Raw genomic sequence first — 20,036 nt, 5'->3', positions numbered from 1 at the left:
ATTCAAAAAACATTCAGAGAATAAAATTTTACTTGAAAATTTACCCTTGTGAAATATCCATAGAAATCACCATATGTCATTCATCTGCATCCATTAAGAATTTACGTTTAGTTGTTTTATAAGCAGTAGATTTCACAGATCCATTTATACTATTAGTTGGTAATGGCAATATATTTATCCAGCAATTTCACCTATTTTCATGTATTTGCTTAATTCTTACTTTCTCTAATTGTTCTGTACTGCACTGTTCTGTCAAAAAATATCACTTAGAAAGCTAATAAAGAACAAAATTTGATACAGTAGAAAAATAAAAAATGTTTATATGCACTAAAATATGAATGATTCTTTGAAATGGTGGGAAGTATTGCAAAGAATGTTGAGATTTAATACACTATAACCTTTTATGCGCTGAAAGTGAATGCACCGAAAATCTATATTAAATGAATGTCTTGTCAATAAAAGTGTGGATGATTTTTATTGGTGCAGAAGCTTCTCTGCTTAAAATTTATAGATTATTAAATTTATCTCTTTGTTGGTACATCACCATCAACTGTGTGGGGGTGAATGTCTTTGACCTAGGCGGTGGCAGGAGAATGTCATTTAAGGTATTTCATACTCAGGATAGACATGTGGTGAAGAGTGTTGGTTGCCCTTCATCAAGCATCGGGTATAATTGGCATGTTTCTCACTTCAGCTTGTTGTTGATTATTCCCATATCCCATGCCCATGAGATTTAGGATAGTAGGTAGTTGGAAATCAAAATTTGTCATGAGTGGTCATAGATCAATCCAAATTTGTCAACTAGAGAAAGAGTCTTAACTCATCCATGTACTATTAAACCCTTTCCAACCACTCACAGACTCGCTCACACATGTGTGTGGGCTGAACAAGTTGAGATACAAGAGGAATTCATGGAATCAACTGAAACCTAAGGAAAAATTATCGAGACACTATTTTCTATCTATGGGAATGCTGTCAACTGCCTCTGTGCTTACACTTTTTGGGGGCATTTAGCGGTCAAAAAATTGATTTTAGAGAAATGTCATTGTTCGAATCTAGCCCTTGTAATACATTGAGAAAGCAATTTTCAGACCAATGGCACTTTGTGCTTAGTGCACTTGTAATTTTGACCAAATCATACAATTTCATTCTTTTGTGAATCATTATCTTAACAAATTGGAGGGTGATATAGTGTTGTATCAAAGGGTCACAACAAAGGGAGATACAGTGTCTTTTCATAGAGAGTGACTAGAAAAGGCCGCAGGCCTTTTTCAGGGGAGAGAAGATTCTGGGGGGGGCCAGAGCGAGCAAAAGCGAGTCTGGTCTGTATCTGCACCAAGGGTGAAATTTCATTTGTCTTAGTTGGGATCCAGATCCCTCAATGCTCAATCAGGTGTACTACGAGTTACATCACCAAGCCATCTTCCTCCAATGCAAATTTCAAACTGAATTTACGGAACATCCTGAATAATCCTGTCTAAGCCAAGTTATTTTTTCATGGCAAATTTTTGGTGTAGTTACTTTGAAGCGATACCTGTGACTGCGTGCAAAGTTACTTGTTTCATGCAGTGCTTTGGTAAACATCAGTTTGTGTCAATTATTATACAGCAGACTCCCGATTATCTGGCTGCGGTCTATCCGGGTTGCGGAGTATCCGTGCATGATTTTCACTCTTGCACAATTTTTTCCACGATCTTTATAGAAAAATAAAATCAGACACAAAATCATTGGAATTACTGCATTAATGCTAGGATACACTGAGCTTATTATTTCCATTAGAATCATTATTGTAAAACAGAAGTGATCACGCGCTAGCTGCATTCACGGGAGCACCGTGTTCATGTTTTCCAAGCCTTGCGGTGGGCGACCGCGCTCCGTGATCACAGATACATGTCCAGCAGCAGTTGCAACCCAGACAACATGTGCGAGATGCGACTGGGTGGTGTGGTGCCTGACAATGTAGTTTCCAATGTCAAGTAGTGGTTTTGAAGTATTCGTGCAAACCACTTTTCTGTATCCGTGATCACACAGCCTCGGATGTGTGGTTTGCGAAACCAGACCCTACATGGAGCATTTATATTATGAGTACAACCATGTTATTGCCGCTAAAAAGATCGCGAACTGGCGAAGAAAGCTTTCAATGAGTTTGGGAAGCACTTTTAAATGACAGAATAACTGCATAAATAATAATATATTGTATGTTTTACGTAAATTGTGAACATTACAAGATATTTAAGTGAAAGTTTGGATTATCCGTGTTTTCCTATTATTCGTGCCGTCCCTCCCCATCATTAGCCATTAGGATAATCGGGAGTGTTCTGTAATTACCGAATGTGGACTCTTATTTTTCTGACCGTTCAAATGAGAGCATTTTGCTTTTGAACTTAAAATGGGCAAATGTTGTCTTCAGGAGAGCTACATGGAGTCGAAGAAGCGTGAGGAAGAGCGGAAGAAGGCTCTGCTTGTCATGAGCAAGAAGTCGCCCAAGGCGCATGTCACGCCGGAGCAGCGCCAGTGCCAGGTGAAGATCAAGGAGCTGCGCTCGAAGGGTGTCGGCGATGGAGAGGCGGAGAGCCTTCCCGACGAGAAGGACCGTGAGCCCAGGCTCACCAACATTGTCTCCGATTATGACCTCAAACTCTTTCAAGAAGCTCAGGCTCTGGCTAGTGAGAAAATTGTGAGTACTCGTGCTGTTTTATTTATGCTTGAGTAAATTAGTTTCACCTATAATCTACTAGTCTGTGTGTATTGTCACCAACAAATGTTCATTCATTTGTATGAGCTATTGAAACTCTTCTGGTCGTTTTACACGGAGCACTGACTTGCACAATCTGACGTGTGTAAAAAGGCTCAGTCAAAATTACATCGTGTAAAGTGGTTGCTGGAACACATGCGAGAATGCCTGGACATGAGATGGCAAAATAGCCCCTGTTCTAATTTCGTTCATGCATTGGCACAATTCCATGCCATTTTAGAAATTAATGCAGTTCTAACCTGTGCAATTCCGTGCCCGGTATAAAACGACCTTTCAACATCTTGATCTATGATTATGTAAGTATTTTACTCTGGATGGCTCATAGTTGATTGCTAATAAACTGTACCTATTTGAGATGCATTGTGTTTCTGATGTGCAGGTGATTCTCACGCAGAAGTGAGCTACTAACTTTATAAGTTTCATTATTCAAGCATTGCCAACTCCTTAAATGTGGTGTGATACATTGATTCTGAATAATACTTTCCTCATGGAAATTTTCATTCAGCATTTAGTTTGCTAGCAGCATCTCGAGTAGTGACAAAGATACTAAAGTTTTAAATAATTCAGATTTTAATTGATTCCTGGAGTTAATTGAGATGAAAATTTTGAGTAAGTGCTTTTGTATTATGTGCTCCACATATTTAGATATACTTGTTTTGATGAAAACATAGCGAAAACTTCTGAAAAAATCAATGAAGGAATATAAGGTACCTAAATATGTATATTTTTTTAAAGATTAGCGTGTGTGATTAATGCTAACTTCCATGAATCCTCTGGGTAAAAATAGTCCTCATTATCAGTACATAATTATTTTAATTTAGTTTATTTATCTCATAGTGAATTATTCATAGTGCATGAGAACATTGTTGGGTTCAAGATGTGCTTCTTAAAAAGGTAGAGATGTTGCTTCCCAAAATATCTCTCGCCAATAGGTGTATGTATTCTGAGGTAGAAAAATAATTTTTCACTTGGAGAAACCTTTGCCTATCATTTGAATTACAACAGTCGCTTTCATTCCTTTATCAAACTAGGACTGAATAAAAATAATGTCCAACATTGAGGAATCAATTGAATAAAAATCTGTTTCTTCACACAACTGTGCTGAATTCGAAGTATACTTGAAATAAGTGCCTCCTTTATATATAAAACTAGAATGGAACATTCTCACTTTTGCAGTAAAAATTCTATTTTCATAATAAGTTTGACAAGAATATTAATGTTACACTAAGGAAGCCACTGCTAATAAGTGTTACCACAAACCTCACCATGAAAAGGCTAACAAATAACCATCAAGATGATTCCGATAATCAATTAAAATGCATTATTCTTCAATATAGTGTAGTGTACGCAACAATTTGCCAATTTATAGTATTCATTGCAATAACAGGGAGCATTTCATTTCTACATTCCTCTTATCTTGTATGGAGTCAAGGGTACTGCAATATTAACATACTTGGGTACGGAGCCGTTTTGCAAGGCTCTATGTGTGGTCACAGGCCTCTCTTGTATTTGATGTCAGCTTGTTGAGCTAAGGTGTTCTTTCATTTTTTTTCTCGTGTTCTTTCATTTTTTTTCTCGTCAAATCTTACCTACATAATTTGTTGCACGTTATCATTAGTCAACCATCCTAGGATTGGTTTGACGCAGCTCTCCATTTCTCCCGCCTATCCTCTAACCTTTTTATAACCCTATTTCTTCTCTTTTACATCCTTTATAACCCTTTGTCCTATATAACTCATTCGGGGCCGTCCCTTGCCCTTCTTCCCTTCCATCTGTCCTTCAACGATTGTCTTCATGAGGCCATCGTGCCTCAAAATGTGGTCAACTAAGTTGTCCCCTTTTCTGCTTGTGGTTTTTAAGAGGCTTCTCTTTTCTCCCACTCTTCTTAGCACTCCCTCTTTGCAGCACAAATATTTTATTTTTGTTTTCACTTTATCTTTACTAGGAGGAGGATCTGAAGGGTTTGCCATATGTCAAGGGTACAAAGTACATTGAGATGGGGAAATATGAAATGGAGGTATGGTATCAGAGTCCATACCCAGAGGACTACGCCAGATTGCCTAAACTTTATTTGTGTGAATACTGTCTTCGCTACATGAAGAGCCGCACAATATTGAAGAGGCATTTGGCCAAGTGCGTATGGAGGCACCCTCCTGGGGAAGAAGTCTATCGGTGAGTCCAGTGCTTCATACTTGATATAGTAATTTGATCTGTTGAATTTTTAATAATTAAATTTTCTGGGCATTGATAGTGAGGGTTTATTATTACCAACATACTGGTTGGTAACTGATTCCACAAAATGTGCTGGAAGTTTGGTATTTATGTGATTTATGTTCACAAATGAAACACCTGTGTGCGTGCATATGAATCAGAACTAATTTCCACAAACTATATGGACGAAATTTCAAGTATTGCAGTGTGCTAATTTTTGTTTGGAAAGTTCCTGTGGATGCAAAATAGCTAGTGGTGTGAGCGTTGCAATGGACTTCAAATTCTGCACTTGCAATATCAAAAACAATCAATTTTCTTAGAAGTTCTCTTTGGACCTACCCATCCCATTCTGCCTCAACTTAACCCTTTCACTGCCACCGGGCCCATATATCGGCCCTCGCTGGTTGAGCGAAAACTGCCAGGGGCCGAACTATTTCACTTTTTTTTCGTGATTGTGGCCTTTGCAACGTCTGTAATTTATGTAAACCCCCATAATCTATCTAAGGTTATAAGATGTAAATATATCTTAAGAATTGGGGAAAAAATCTAGGCGTATTAAATAAAATTAAGTGGCTGAAAAATTTTAAAATCTGAAATGTTGCTAATTCTGGAAAATAGCCTTGGCAGTCTTCGTACATCCCACCTGAAATGGGCTGGCAGTGAAAGGGTTAAGGGGCTCACGATCCACAGCTTCCCATTAGACGTGGGTGTAAATGCCCAGATGATCTAATCCAACAGCCGTACAATAGTTAGAAATATGAACTGGAAAAATGTGTCGAAAAGTCCATATTCAAATTACTAAGTGAAGCAGAATTTCTTGATTGTATTCTTTGTGTGAGCTGTCTTTTACCCAAATGTGACAATTTGGAAATCTTAATCCCATGTTTGCTGTTCAAGAGTCACTTTGGTTTGTATAATTATCATATTTGTTTTCTCCCCTCTCTTTACTTAACCCTTTTAATGCTATCCTTCTTCCCGGGGTGCAGTCGAAAAATGCGAAGGGTATTTTAATAAAATGTAGCAACTAGGAAAAATAAACATTATATAGTTAATGTTTTAGATATCTTTAAGCATTTTTTTTAATCAATGAGATTAAATTGGACAATAATCACGACATTTTATACGTTTACTGATGTATAAGTTTTTTATTTCAATGTCCTCAAATTTAACAACAATAACGTAAAAGCCAATATATCGGCATGCCGCACTTTTCAGCTGAGCAGTAAAAGCAGATATATCGACGTGCCGCGCTAAAATGGTTAATCATCTTGATTTATCAGTGTTTAACATGATATGAATTTTGGTAAATTGCTTTTTTACAAATTTAATTTACTTATGCCTGTAATACTTATCTTTTCAGAAAGGAGAAAATATCTGTTTGGGAAGTTGATGGTAAGAGGTACAAGCAGTACTGCCAGAACCTTTGTCTTCTTGCAAAATTTTTCCTGGATCACAAGACGCTGTACTATGACGTGGAGCCATTCCTCTTTTACGTGATGACCATCTGTGACTCTGATGGTTGCCACACAGTGGGTTACTTCAGCAAAGTAAGTCACAACTCTCATTTTCTTGTACCTTTCTCTTCTATCCTCAGGGAGTGCATCATGTGATAGCACACATAATAATTTTCACAAATGTGAGAACTGTGGAAAACTTTTGAATTAGACACTTACATTTGTTCTTCTAATAATCGTGTTTGCATGAAGTTTCATCACAGCATCTACGGTTGTGGAAATAGAAATCAAATTCTGCTTTGGTGCAAGTCTGTTTTCCTGATGACCTCCTACCGGTTTCCAAAGGCCTTCTGGGTGAAGGCCATTCCATGGACATAGCTAGAATTCGCATGATTTCCTTCCAGGAGAGGTTTGGTAGGGCACCCTGTGTCACTCACACTCTTGTCCATGTCGGGAACATGATATGCTTGGCCAAAATGCATTTCTGTGGGGGCTGGGAGGGTCAGTTCACCTTTTTTGCCTATGGCTATGATCTTTTGAGTGTCAAAATATACTTAACATTGAAATTTGTGCTTTCTCTTACTTCTGATAGCTTTTGGAAGATGTAGAAGTGATTATGTAATACATTTTTTAAATGGTTCCCCCCAGATACTCATTACTAATGAGGGTGGAATTTCACCTATGTGGACTTCTGGTTTCTTCTTGAAATATGTAAATGATTGAAAGTTGATAAGGTTAGTTGTTGAGTTGTAATTTGAAATGGTTTTTAAGATATAAATATCTTCATTGATCATTTTCTCCATATTTGAGGAAGATTCTTACCTTACTTATAAATCACTTTAATCTAGCTTCATCATATGAAAGGCCATGATAGCATCGTTAATGGTGTAGAACTGCTTGGTGTTTCTAATTTTTAGGTCGAAAAGATTGTAGTGCATCGTGGCATCATCAATGGATGCATAGGTATATATCAATGTATTGATGACATGATTTAATAATGCTGGTAATTTTACCAGCAATTGCTAAAAGTAGTATTTTTTAAGTACATTCCCATTGGCGGTGCTATGACTAGAGCTCGGAAACAAAGTCTTTCAAATTTCTGTGAAGTGCGGACTTTTGTGGTTTTAACTGCAAATCGTTATAAATTTCATTTAAATAGAATTTATTTCAGTAACTCATATGAAGAGGTTTGGGAATTTTTTGTTTCTTTTTCGTGAATTACATTTAGGCTCTTTTGGTCTGATTGCCGAAATCACATGACATAAGTGGCTAGTGTTTTGCCATCGAAATCACTGATGATAAACTGGTTGTCTACTAATTTATTGTTTTTCAAATGCTTGTCCACGGAGATGAAAGAAAACTCAGAATTTATGCTTGCATACACCTGAAAGTTGTTCACTGAAAGCAATATACAAATATGTAATAGACTTCAACAACAAGTAATTCCAGAGAAAAATAATGAATTTGTTAATGTTCATTCATGATTCATTGATCTTATTCATTGAGATCAGCAATGGAGGCTGCTTTGATCATATAGAAAAACAGACCAATAGAATCTGGCCTCTAAACAGACAAGCGGACAACTCTGTTGTAGAAGCGCATAAGTACAAGTATGGCATATTGTGAGAACCTTGCCAAAATGAGAGATTGCAGAGGCACCATCAATTAACCAATGATTTGCATGTAAAAAAAATGCTGATTATAATTGGCCCTTTTGGATTAGGCATCAGTCCTTGCAAGAGATTCAGTCTTTGGAAAACATTCACCACCAGTACTCAATCACTGTAATTGCTAATGATCTGTTTGAAATATAATAAATTTGGAGTGTTCAGTATCAATTGCACTCTGTTATCTGCGGACCAATTGTTTACTATTTATGTATTCTGCCCAGGGTGGTAGGCTTGTGATCTAGCTACCGCTGCTGAATGGTTATGCCTCATTCACATTACGATTGTTCCAGCGATTGTCGGAACTATCGTACATTCACGCAGCGATTGTTAATACCTGTGCTGCCCTCTAGTGCTGACATCTAAAGTGAACGGGAAATTGACGGTTAGCAAAGGTGTTGAGGTATGCAGGGACAAGATATCAGTGTGTTCAACGTCTATTTACCGAATAAATTTTCTTCCGCCCATATTCTTCCTTCCTAGGACAAATCCATGAAAAAATAGAGTTTCACGAGCTTTTCGTCTTTCTCTTGTTGCTTCCGTTTCCGGTCTCCCAGCGCCTAACCATCGTAAAGTGGCTACGTTCGGAACTACGTCAACTATTGTCAGGACATGCATTCACACGGCTAGTTCGGCCAACTATCGTTGGGACGATCGCTCGGACAATCGTAATGTAAGCGAGGCATTATGCCTTCTGTATTCCCTTCAATTGTTATCTCATTATGGTGCCCTTAAGAGATTCCTCAAAGAAGGGAGGCTAACAAAATCTTTCATTTCACCATCTTTTTGAGTACACATTACTTTTCTCGACTCAACCAGTTTATACTTACCAGGTGCGGTATCCAGGGTAAAAATGATACATGTTTATATATTTTCTGGGGAATTCTAATTCATCATTAAAAGTAAAATTTAAACATGCTTTAGCCTTTTACTTGCTTCTAAAAGCCCATATGATGACTCACATATTCTCTCATGGGGTCAAGTAGTGGGTTATTTGTTGAACCAAAGGTGTCTTCAAAGTTGGCTTTTAAATTGGGTAAGTGCTGGTCGAGTGGTAGAAAGGTAGGTTTGGATGATGTTGTGTTTGGTGAAGTTCTGGAAAGAGGTGGATGTCTAGGCAAAATATATCCAACAAAACGATTTCTCATTATAGAATAATCTTCCAATTTCATTGGCAAATAAAATCATGATTTCGCTTGTAGTGGGCCCTGCTATCCCTATGGCGGTGCGTGTTTGTCTCTATCCCCTATCTTCCATTCTTATCTTTTCCTGGAAGGTATCGTCGGGCTCTCATCGCGGTGGTGCCTCCTATCCTTTTTTCTTTCCTCAGACCTTCCCATCCTGAGACACACGGGCGTAAAAGTCGCTGACTTGGTTCCTGACTCTCAGGAGCAAAATGTATGTGGTCGTGCCCTGCGTACCCGTTTCCAATGTCTAGCCAAGATAGCCATAAGTTATGAGAGGATGTAGCATGGAGAGATAGAAGATAATTTTAGTTTAAGAGTGCCATCATGCTCTTCTGATTGAGTAGAGGGTACGATGCAATTTGCTGCTATTGTTTTCTGGATGAGGTATGATGTATGGGCGTTCCAAATGAGTTGGGGGTCAAGCCTGACTTCCAGGAAATTCACGTTGTTGGTTTCAGGAATTGAATCCATTCTGTGGTTGGGGGATGTAGAGTTCCGTCATCGTGAAAAAGTGAGTCAAAGGTTGCTGGGATTATATTCCCTCAATTTCAGCTCTTCATTGGTTGATACCAAGCCCCTCTCTCCCTTGCCAATTTTTTGGGAGTTTTCTTTGGTATGGTTGGAAGTAGGAACTTCCTTTCTCCCAAGCATTGTTGAGGGCATATCTTGTGTTTCAGTTAAAATTTAATCAATGCCATTATATTTCAATCCTGTCCTCCTTTTACATGCTGTCACAATATCCATAAGATTTGCTAAATATTTAGCATCATGTAATGCTAAATATTTGCCTTGTTTATGATTTGCTCAGGGATAGTAGACTTTTCCAAGTATACCTGTCTGATGCTCCTCATTTTGAAAGTCTGCAGTGGTTTGGCCAGTTTCTTGAATGTAGATCCCTCCTAACTCATACAAGGTACTATTAATGCCAGGAGTTTTAAGGACTGAAGTATCCTTGAATTTTTTGAAAAAGAAAAGAATAAAACCTAATTAGGTTCTTTTATATATTTAAATAGGCACAACAATAGGCATTTCATATTGTAGTTGCATCTTCAGGTCAGGTTAAGTCTTTCACCTGAAAATGTTATGAAACCCAGGTCGTGCGTATTTAAATATACAAGAGAACCTAATTAGGTTTAATTTTTTTATTTCCATTATGGAAAGGTTCCATATAGTTAAGCCTGAAGATATAAATTATATCCTTGACCATGATGAATTGGCTGTCAATCATACTTGGGGCTTGTGGATGGTCTCATTGTTTCACCTTTGAAGAATTCACAGTATTTTACCCTGCAACTGAGGAGAATTACATTTGGAAAGCTCTGGCCAGAGCTTCTCTCTTAGATCATTCTCAAATGTCCATCTAATTCATGGTGTGTGTGCCTTCCCTTGTTTACTCGGAATTGTACTTGTGGATGAGTATGGATAAAACTGTGTTCCTTTGTGAGGGATGGTGGTAGTTCTTTCTGTTCATGTATAAATCAATATGAGTTGGCCGTATACATGTGCCTGACCCCACAAAACATCTTCCTTTCGGGTTATGCTAAGGAAGGGTAAACATTGATTTCTCTCAAATTCTTAAAGGAATCTGACCCTGGGATGCAGATTATCATGCTGTCTAGAAATTGTGAAGTGCTTTGATGACGTGGGGTGAGACGATATCTTATGTCTACGTAACACTTGGCTGGCTTGGGCAAGGGCCTTCTTAAAGTCTTCCATAAATAAGTCGATAATGACTGATGAGGGAGTAGGTCCTGTATCGATGGCCTAACTTAGTTCATAGAACTTTTGGAAATCTGGTAAATAAATTGAAGTTATTATGTGGTGGAAGATACTGAGTGTATTCTGATTGATTTAAGAGACTTTTCAGGGGTGGGAGCTCAGAGATGGAAATCCAAGAACAGAGAAGAAGTGTTAACGTAGACTCAAGGTAGGCCCTCATCAAAACTTGGAAGCCGGTTCTCCTAAAATTAGGGAAGAATGAGAGACAGATGGAATCAATTTATCAAGAATGATCTTACAGTTGAGAGTATACATCTGTTGAATGTGAAACTTCATAGCCTTAGGATCTTGATTGAGGCCACATTGACGGACCAAAGCTTCACATTTGCTACGCAGTGAGGCTAAAGCTCCGCAACCCTGTCGACTGCATAGCAGAGCGGTTCGCCCTCACCAGTGAGAAGGCGCAGTTCTCGGCGTTGGCCCCTGGATATGAGAAGACAATGTTATTCACCATCGGGCGGTCTCTCTTCACGCCACGAGACACAGCAGGATCTCCAGACAATGGGAATCAATTTAAGCGCCACAAAAAGCCTATCGTCGTTTTTGTTGTGAACGTCGCAACAACCATTTGGTTGCCGATCGGGGAAGTTAAGAATTTGCCTCGGTACGACGCAACTCCTGCCGAGTGTCGCTGTCTTCAAAGTAGATGGGTCCGTAGCTGTGTTTCCGGTGCGCTCGCTTCGGACACAGCACATACTTGTGGGCGTTCGCACCTCGCTGAATCCGCTGCTTCTGATGCCGCGTGTTCCAGGAATGCAGGAATGATGTGGGGGGCGGCACACTTATTCCCTAATTGCAAGAACGAACACTCTGCGAAGTTCATCATGCGTGCCGTATTCGCGGCTGAGAAGGAACGCGAATCCGAGAAGCATCAGAGTGGCATTCAGAAAAGCCGGTCAGGAAGACTGGCGACACCTCGGCCATAGACGCCTACGCGAAAGCCTCCTCCGATTCATACTCCGAATCCTTGTCTCGATCAACCGCCGCCAAGGAGACCATCAAGATGCCAATTCAAATGTTTGTTGAGACCTATCTACAGGCCGTTTTACACGGGGCAGGGAATTGCGCAGGTTAGAGCTGCATTAATTTCTAAAATGGCGTGGAATTGCGCGAATGCATGAACGAAATTAGAACAGGGGCTATTTTGCTGTCTCGCATCCACGCATTCTCGCATGTGTTCTAGCAATTCACCGCTTTACACGACGCAATTTTGATTGCCCCTTCGCACGTACGTCAGATTGCGCAATTCCGTGTACCGTGTAAAACGGCCTTAAGAAACCATTTACTCTCACAAATACGATCACGTTTCACTGTTAAGTTTTGAAAAGTGTGCTTCTTGTTTTTAAGGTGGTTCTTTAGCAAGGAAAAACCCGCCTTCAGATAGCAACTTGTTTTGATAATAAAATCGCTATGCTGTTGGAAGAAACGTAATGAATGTATGAAATCGACGCACCGTCCTCGAAAATGTTTCTTTTTTCAGCCCCGAGAAACGGTTCACGCTTTGATGCGTGCTGACTATGTCGGCTCCGTGATGGTTCAAAGATCCGCCTTGGCCGTGCGAATGATCGGTCTATTTGCTGGAGCTCTGAAGGACGTGGCGGGGCTGAGATTGGTGCGACTATCTAACTGTCTATGCTATCCATTCGTGGATGCTCTCTTTAGTCTAAATAAGCCACGTCGACTGAATAGATTGCGAATAAAAAAGAACAATTTCGGTCGCTTAAGACTGATTGTCCAATGGACGAATGGAGTCAAGGTCCTCGGCAAGGCACTTAGATAATGTGATTAGGTCACAGAAATGTCCCATTATCATCAGGATGCCTTCAGTGCTTATTAATCTTCTGAGATGGACCATCTCGGTGAAATTCGAGTCCCTGATGTGTAGCCTGTAAGTATTGCTATTAGAGTTATTGACAATCCTACGGAAGAAAATTCATAACGGTTTACCGCACGCATTGATAGTGAAGGTATTAATGAATGAGTTGAGTGTCTCGCGGAAGGATGTTTTTTGTTTAAGACTTTTAATGTGTCATTGGACTTCTTTTGGTTCGGTATTGTACTCCCAACTATTGTACTGCATAGTGCATGTACGACTTGCGTAGTGTGTTGAGGTGCCCTTGGTGAGGGATGGAGGGGGTTAAAGATTTATATCGTGACCATTGTTCTTCCCTGAATCGAATTTAACTAAAGTTTTGCGTATTAAATATGATTTATACCATTAAAGTATGGATTGAAAAATTAATGTTCGCGGTATTTTTGTACTGGAACACGAAAGCATTTTAGAGTTGAACTCTTGGTATTGAGAGCCGATTTGGGCTTCTGTCCGGAGAATGTCCTGTTTTTGGCCCATCGCTGTTGATACCGCACAAATTATTCATTACGACTATGCCGTGCTGTCTTTTCCTTGATGATTATGTTTTTTTTGCATCTGAAGAACCAGTTCGCTTTCTATAGTTCTCGGGCAGTGCACGGATTTTGGTTCGTTTTCTCCGCGAAATTGTTTGCGAGAGGAACGCGCTCTCTTCTGTGGTCGTTTCTTGAAAAAGCCGCCGCGCCTCGAAGTAAATGCATGCTAGGAAGATACCTATTTTTGGTATTGCGTGTTGATTTTCGTCCATTATCGCCTGTTTTTACAGTTACGCTATGAAAGGCGACTCGCATTCAATTTAAAGATAGATCAGACCACAGAGTATTCACTTCTTCTCGGGTTCTTCACCGGTTTAAAATATCCGTGCATTCCACCTCACTACTAGTGGTGACTTGTCGCCGCTCGTCCCCGAAATTCACACACATCAGCTTAGATCGCTTGGTCCCAAAAAGGTGTTCGTACTTAAGCACAAGTTTATAAATTTCAATTCCAATGGAGATGAACTTTTGTAGGCAAATAGTTCATGGAATGAGGGAATTTATTTTGTTCATTTAAGTTCATATTTACCTGAAAGCTCACATAAATTTAGACTCTTAAGAAAATCGTAGACTAGTGTTGAAATTTTCTTTCATTAGCTTTTTCGTATTTCCTCAAGGTGAGTCAACAGGTTTTAATTTTCACTTTTCGGTTGATAGAATAATGCAGATTATTTATATGTAAATATCTCGATTTTTATTGGTGATTATTTTCCTCACGATTCTTGTGTTCAAATCGTACGACTAGCTCACTGTTCGCGAGTGTCGATTTTACTGTACATCCTAGGTGGTCCTAGAACTGACTTTCAGAATGTAGACTTCGAGCTCTAATTCTGCCTGAAACTGTGTGAAAATAGAAGAGTGTTGATTGTAGTTATTATCGATGGTGAATTGCTTTGAGCGATAATCGATCGTGTGAAGTGAGGCTTGGAAAGCAAGCGAATTCGTGATTTAAGATATTATGAATAGAATTTTGATTTTCGTACTCCATGACCAATTTACCGAATGATTTCATTGAATTATGCTTACGTTTATCTAATTATATTCACCACGGGCAGCTATGGGCTGCTGCTTTAGCTCAAATCTGCCAGGTAGCGCCTGTATCCATACTGTGCCTAAGTTTCTCTGCTTAGCTGAGCTATGTGAATGTGTATCTTTTATTTTATATATTGTTTAGGTATTGAAATAACCGTACAGGGTTGTCTGAAAGGTAAATTAATGGCAACATATTACCGAAATCTAGCTAGTTTATGAATATATTCTTCAATTCCACCTGAATTAATTAATTAATTCCGTTTTACTAAATGTAAACGGATTCGATGCAAGAGTTATTACATTAAACCATAAAAATACCATGAAACAATCAGGCCACAACAGTATTGTTCTTGACCTGTCTCCTGTCGGTTCAACTGTAAAATATGTTCAAGGTCTAAACCGTAAGCTACAGCCAAATGCTATTTCTACATTGTTTAATTACTAAGGTAGCCGAAATGTCTTTTAAAATATCTCATCTGGGAAATACATATATATATTGGGACTTAGGCTACGTTTGCCTTATGGCATTTCATGCCTTGAGGCGTAATATTATCGGCCGGCAAATCGTGTAAGTTTGATGGCGTGATAGAGGCGAGTGTGTAGTAGCCGGACACTTTTTGATCGGAGAGCGCCTGAGGAGCTTGTGCTGCCTTTACAAAAGGCGCTGGCATTCCCCTTCATTTCTCTCCTCTTGACTTAGTGGACGTACGATTGCCTTTTTTTATTTCGTTCCCGCCGTGCGGCCATTCCACCCCCGCGCGCGAAGCAGAAGGGGGGGGGGGGGCGCGGGACGCCGGGGGTCATTGACCCCTCTCTCCCCGCCGACGTCGGCCCGACCCCCTCCCCTTCCTCCCTCCCTCCGCCGTCTGACTTCCCTAAAAAGCGGCGGTAAAAAATCGGGAGGGGGAGAGGGGGGGTGCGGCGTCGTCCCGCGCACACTCGTGGCTTTTTGGGTGGGTCACTGCGCCCCCGATGTATGGATTTTGGCGGCGGGGGTGCACTGCGGAGAAGAGAAGTCGTCGTCGTCTACCCCCGTCTCAATGCCACGCGCGCACAGCGGCACCGTGTCCTCCCCCGTCGACGACTCCCGATCGATGCCGGTCGTCTGGACGCGCGCGATCATACACACACGCTCTCAATCCTCATTTGAAACAAGTCGCCGCCGCCGCCCTGTCTCTCATCCCCAAATGCACGCTCGACCGGATGCAGTGGGCGCCCGTCGTGCGATCCTCACCCTATTGGACATCCATGTTGCGGGCTGCCTCTGAGGTGGTTCCTATAGTCCATTTCAAATATCTTTGCGACTGAGAGGCATGTGCAAATTTTTTGGGGTAGGGCGGAGGGCACGTGCCTTCCTGAAAACCAATCCAAATGCGATAGGCGAAACTTAACCTCCGCGACATTCAGTCGCTTTCAGTAGTCTGTGGTGTACGCTTCGTGGGTAAGTTAGCTGTGTTGCCAAGTGGGAAGTGGATTTTTGACGCAGCCTTTAGTTTCCATGGACAGAAAAAGTCTTTTGAGGCAACATGGCAACGCCCGCCTCTCTATCTTCCCATCCCACATCCCTAATGTCGCAAATCCCACCTCCTGCCGCGACGCCGCTCGAAACATTCCGAACTCGCGCGACTGGGCCAGTCCCAAAGATATTTGAAAAGGATCATAGCAGTAGTCCTCGACGTGAAATCAGCTACATGGTCTGCTCGACACGATGGCTCATACAAATTACGTAGCGGAGGGTAGCCCTCGTCCGTCATTCCGATACCCACGAATGTATTTAGTCCCATATATACATGAATTACAAACTTATGTCGTGCAATAAAAATTTACGTATATATCAACCTGTAAGTATGGGGGACGGGGACACATTTTCACAGATTTAGGTTTTTGGCATGTGTATTTTTAAATAAATATTTTTTTTTAATACTCCAACATCCAAAAAGATTCCTTGCCAGCGTTTTCGTGTATTTAATTTTTTCGTGAATTATTTGTATTCCTTAAAAAAACAGTTTACCCTTGTCAGGCGTGTAAAGTTGCTCGATTATGGATCAAGTTTACGCAGCACTCGGTCACATCTACACATCTTCAAAATTTGGGCTTAGCCAATGAAATAGACACAAAGTCTTGCATATCGGTTATATACGATGATGATTTATTATTAAACAGCTATTTGTAAAGTAATCAAACTCTAATTGGGCCTAAAAATCATGTTAATGTGCATAGGTGACTCATTTCTCTTTCAACTTTATATTTGCAAAAGAAAGTTAACCTTGAAATTGTAAAAAATCTCATGCAACGCAAAATTATTACTGGTGGCTGTATAGAAATATAAAAATTTTCACGTGAATTTGTGAAATATGTTCATAATGATGTTTGCTCCATAAGTGTTCTACGGCGTCGAACTTAGTAAGTGACGCGGGAAGTGTGTGAACGTGCCCCTACCCATTTTCTTATCAACTGAAAGTAGCATGATAATAATTATTAATTTAGCTATTTTTACTTCACAAAATGATCGATAATGGATGACCCTTTCGAATGAATGCACAATTTAATATAGATAGTAAATTATGGCTTACGAACTCCGATATATTACTCTCTTAGCTGAAAAATGGAAATCTTCTCCTCTAACGAAGACGCTGGCTAGTATGAACTGAAATATGGAAGAGATGATGACAGGAAACAGCATTCAGATTGTCTGACTTTTGATATGCTCCATGCCTCACGGATTTTCAACGATGACCGATGTGTAGAAAGCAACCATAACTAACCGCAAGTGAGTATTTTTTTTTTTTACGAAAGACCAGGTTTTAAGTAGCTGTGTGGTCTTAATCGTTCTCGGGAACAATGGCCTTTTGAATTTCCCGTTCTCCAATCTATTTTCCTGATTTTTTGTTCACCTTCTAATATACTGCAATAGGCACGTAAAATGTCGTTGGACGTTTTCCACAAAACGTGACCATGGAAACCAATGAAAAATAAGTAAGTTTGAGATCAATGAAATTGAACCGAAGTTGTTACACCGCTGCTCATGAAAATGGGTAGGTGGTATTAATCAGATTTCAATTTCAATCGAATTGGTTATTCAGTGAGGTTGAATATAAATGAGGAGCTCTTAATTCACGGATTGTCAAATACAGTTGAACATTTCGAATTCGATGTTTCCCATTCGATGGCAAATTTTATTGTCATTTCAGCGAGCTTAGTTGGAAGCGATTTGCTTACATAAGGCTATTCGAGAATATCTCGTTCTTATGAGCGACGGGATGTCGATGTTAGCTCCATTGACCTGCTCAACGAAGAGATCATTGCCTTTAATTTGGACACTAAGAATTTTGGTGGTTTTTTGGTAACTCTCTGAAAATAAGTCATTAATCCTAAGACTTTGTCTGCGTTGACGTGTTCCAACTTTCGCTCTTAAATTTATGTCTTTGGGAAAATAGCTGTGGTCGACAGCTAGGTGCATATTTATTCGCCCTTAAGGAAAAAGGGTAAGATTGCCTAATCTTTACCATTTTTTATTTTCCTGTGTAACACTATCATCGTCATCGCTAGTATCTCTAGTTCTTCTACATAAACCGTTGATGTTATTCAAGGTGCTTCGTTATTTGCCCTTTCCCGAAACTTAAAGCCATCGAGTGCGTCCACCGGGTTGCGGATGGTGGGTCTATATAGAGTTTATGTGCGAGATAAGCGAGTGTACTCGTCAAATAAGCAGTCGTGGACAAAAGGTGACGGCGACCTGAAGGGGCATTGGTCTAGCTGTGATAGTAAGTCTATTAGTCTATAATAGTTTGCTTAAAAATTAGTCTGTGGACATAGCTGTCATAGCAGAGTCTAAGAAGGATTTGAAGAGAATTCTGGTAAATATGAGGAGGATAATGGGTAGATATCAACTGAAAATAAGTATGAAGAAAACTAAGATATTAGTATGGATTGGAAGAGAAGTGAAAACGAACATCAAAATGGGGAAACAAAACTGGAAGATGTGAGTGATTTGTGTTATTTGAGGAGCATAATAACTTGTGATGGAAGAAGCAAGAAACAAATTATGAGTTGGGTAGCTCAGGTGAAGAGAGCATTCCGACAAAAGAAAAATCTATTTACTCGGGAAATTTGAGCGTGGAAGTAAGGAAACGATTCATCAGAACGTACATTTGGAGTAAAGTTCAGTACGGATGTGAGGAATGGACAATAGCAGCAGTGGAGAATGGAATGCAGAGCTGCGTAAAGCCAATCTTAGGATTGTTGACCACTGATGATGAGATTCCGCTTTCATCCATTACTTTTATATTTGCAGTATGTTGCCCTTGTGATAAATTAAGTTGAAAAAACTCAACTTATGCCAATGGTCCAAAGTAATACCCTACCTACTACCTGCCTACCTAATTTGGACTCCTATTTTCTTAGCAATGTTTCAACTCATATTGTGCGTTGAGCTCACGTTGCTGATGAGAGGATCGTTACTTAAGAGCATAAAGAAAAGGCTTGTGAAGAGTGGAGCGCTTTTCGGACTGAAACGGAAAGATGAGACTGGGCTAGAGACTTTCGAGGCATAGGCGTGAAGAAGAATGGGGAAGAGGAAACATACTAGGAAGAAAAGGAACCATGAGGTGCCTAGCGTCGTGGGCATTGAGACGAAACTTCTAGAAGAGATACGTAGGTGTCGAGAGGATCTTGATGGATCGCTCACTGCGCGGGCATGAGGTCCCAAAAGCCGTGTGAGTCACGGAGGAATGTCTGTTTAGCGGGGAAGAAGAGGGAAAGGAGAATAGAATTTTTTAATGGAATGAGTGGGAGTAGGATGTATTTTGGTTGGAAGAGGGAAGTACAATTCGGGAGAATCGGCCGGACGGGTTAATTCGTTAAATGCTCCTTATTCATAACCAGTGGAATAATTAAATAATAATTAATACGGGAAAAAGTCTTTATCTTCAACGTTTGAATCCTTCCAATGAGGTTCCGCATTGTATTTTATTCATAGTTAGTAAGGGTAACCTACGAACTTGTAGCTAGATCGAGTATTCAATCGTCCAAAAATTCTATTCTCGGAAATTTCTTAGAGGTGTTAATGCAAAGCTTAGAAAGCAAAGAAATTACAAAAATGCAGTATGTGGAACTGATTAGGCCATGCATGACTATATTTCTGCAATCGCTTTATTGGAAAGAGAAATTGCAAGTGTAGGTAAAAAAATTGGTTGAAACTCCAAAAAAAACGTGTTACTTTCCGCGTAATAATTACTATTTTAAAGTCGTCGACTAGAAAAAAATCAGCATTGTTGGGTGGTACACTTTGGAGAAATGAGCATCAAAGTGCAGAGGGCTTTTTCAAAGCTTGAGCCATGGTTTGAGCTCCAGTTCTCTCGTGTGCATGCTATACGGTGGAGGAATGTGCTTGGAAGAGTGAATCAAGTCAGCGTCGTTTGCTTTCCCCCTTCGCTCAATGGCGCTAATCATCTTGGCGGACTCTTTTTTCCAATTAGCTGAGCAACCCCCCTCCCCTCCGCCCCTGCCTACTCGCCCCTCCTATGAATAAGGGCCGCTCGTGAAA

The 20,036-nt window shown here is 40.1% G+C and overlaps 1 protein-coding gene across 2 annotated transcripts in view; it reads left to right on the top strand.

Moving 5' to 3' along the window:
- Nucleotides 1-20,036, top strand: part of LOC124157958 (histone acetyltransferase KAT7) — a 104,085-nt gene that overhangs the window by 24,002 nt on the left and 60,047 nt on the right. For both annotated transcript variants that reach the window (XM_046533072.1, XM_046533071.1), the window contains exons 5-7: nucleotides 2,411-2,677; nucleotides 4,701-4,927; nucleotides 6,327-6,513. In XM_046533072.1, the coding sequence (XP_046389028.1) occupies nucleotides 2,411-2,677; nucleotides 4,701-4,927; nucleotides 6,327-6,513 (681 nt within the window). The remainder of the gene's footprint in view (nucleotides 1-2,410; nucleotides 2,678-4,700; nucleotides 4,928-6,326; nucleotides 6,514-20,036) is intronic.

This window comes from Ischnura elegans, chromosome 4, assembly GCF_921293095.1.
Source record: "Ischnura elegans chromosome 4, ioIscEleg1.1, whole genome shotgun sequence".
Lineage (NCBI taxonomy): Eukaryota > Metazoa > Arthropoda > Insecta > Odonata > Coenagrionidae > Ischnura > Ischnura elegans.
The sequence above is the reverse complement of the archived record's forward strand: the minus strand, read 5'-3'. Positions and strand labels throughout refer to the sequence as shown.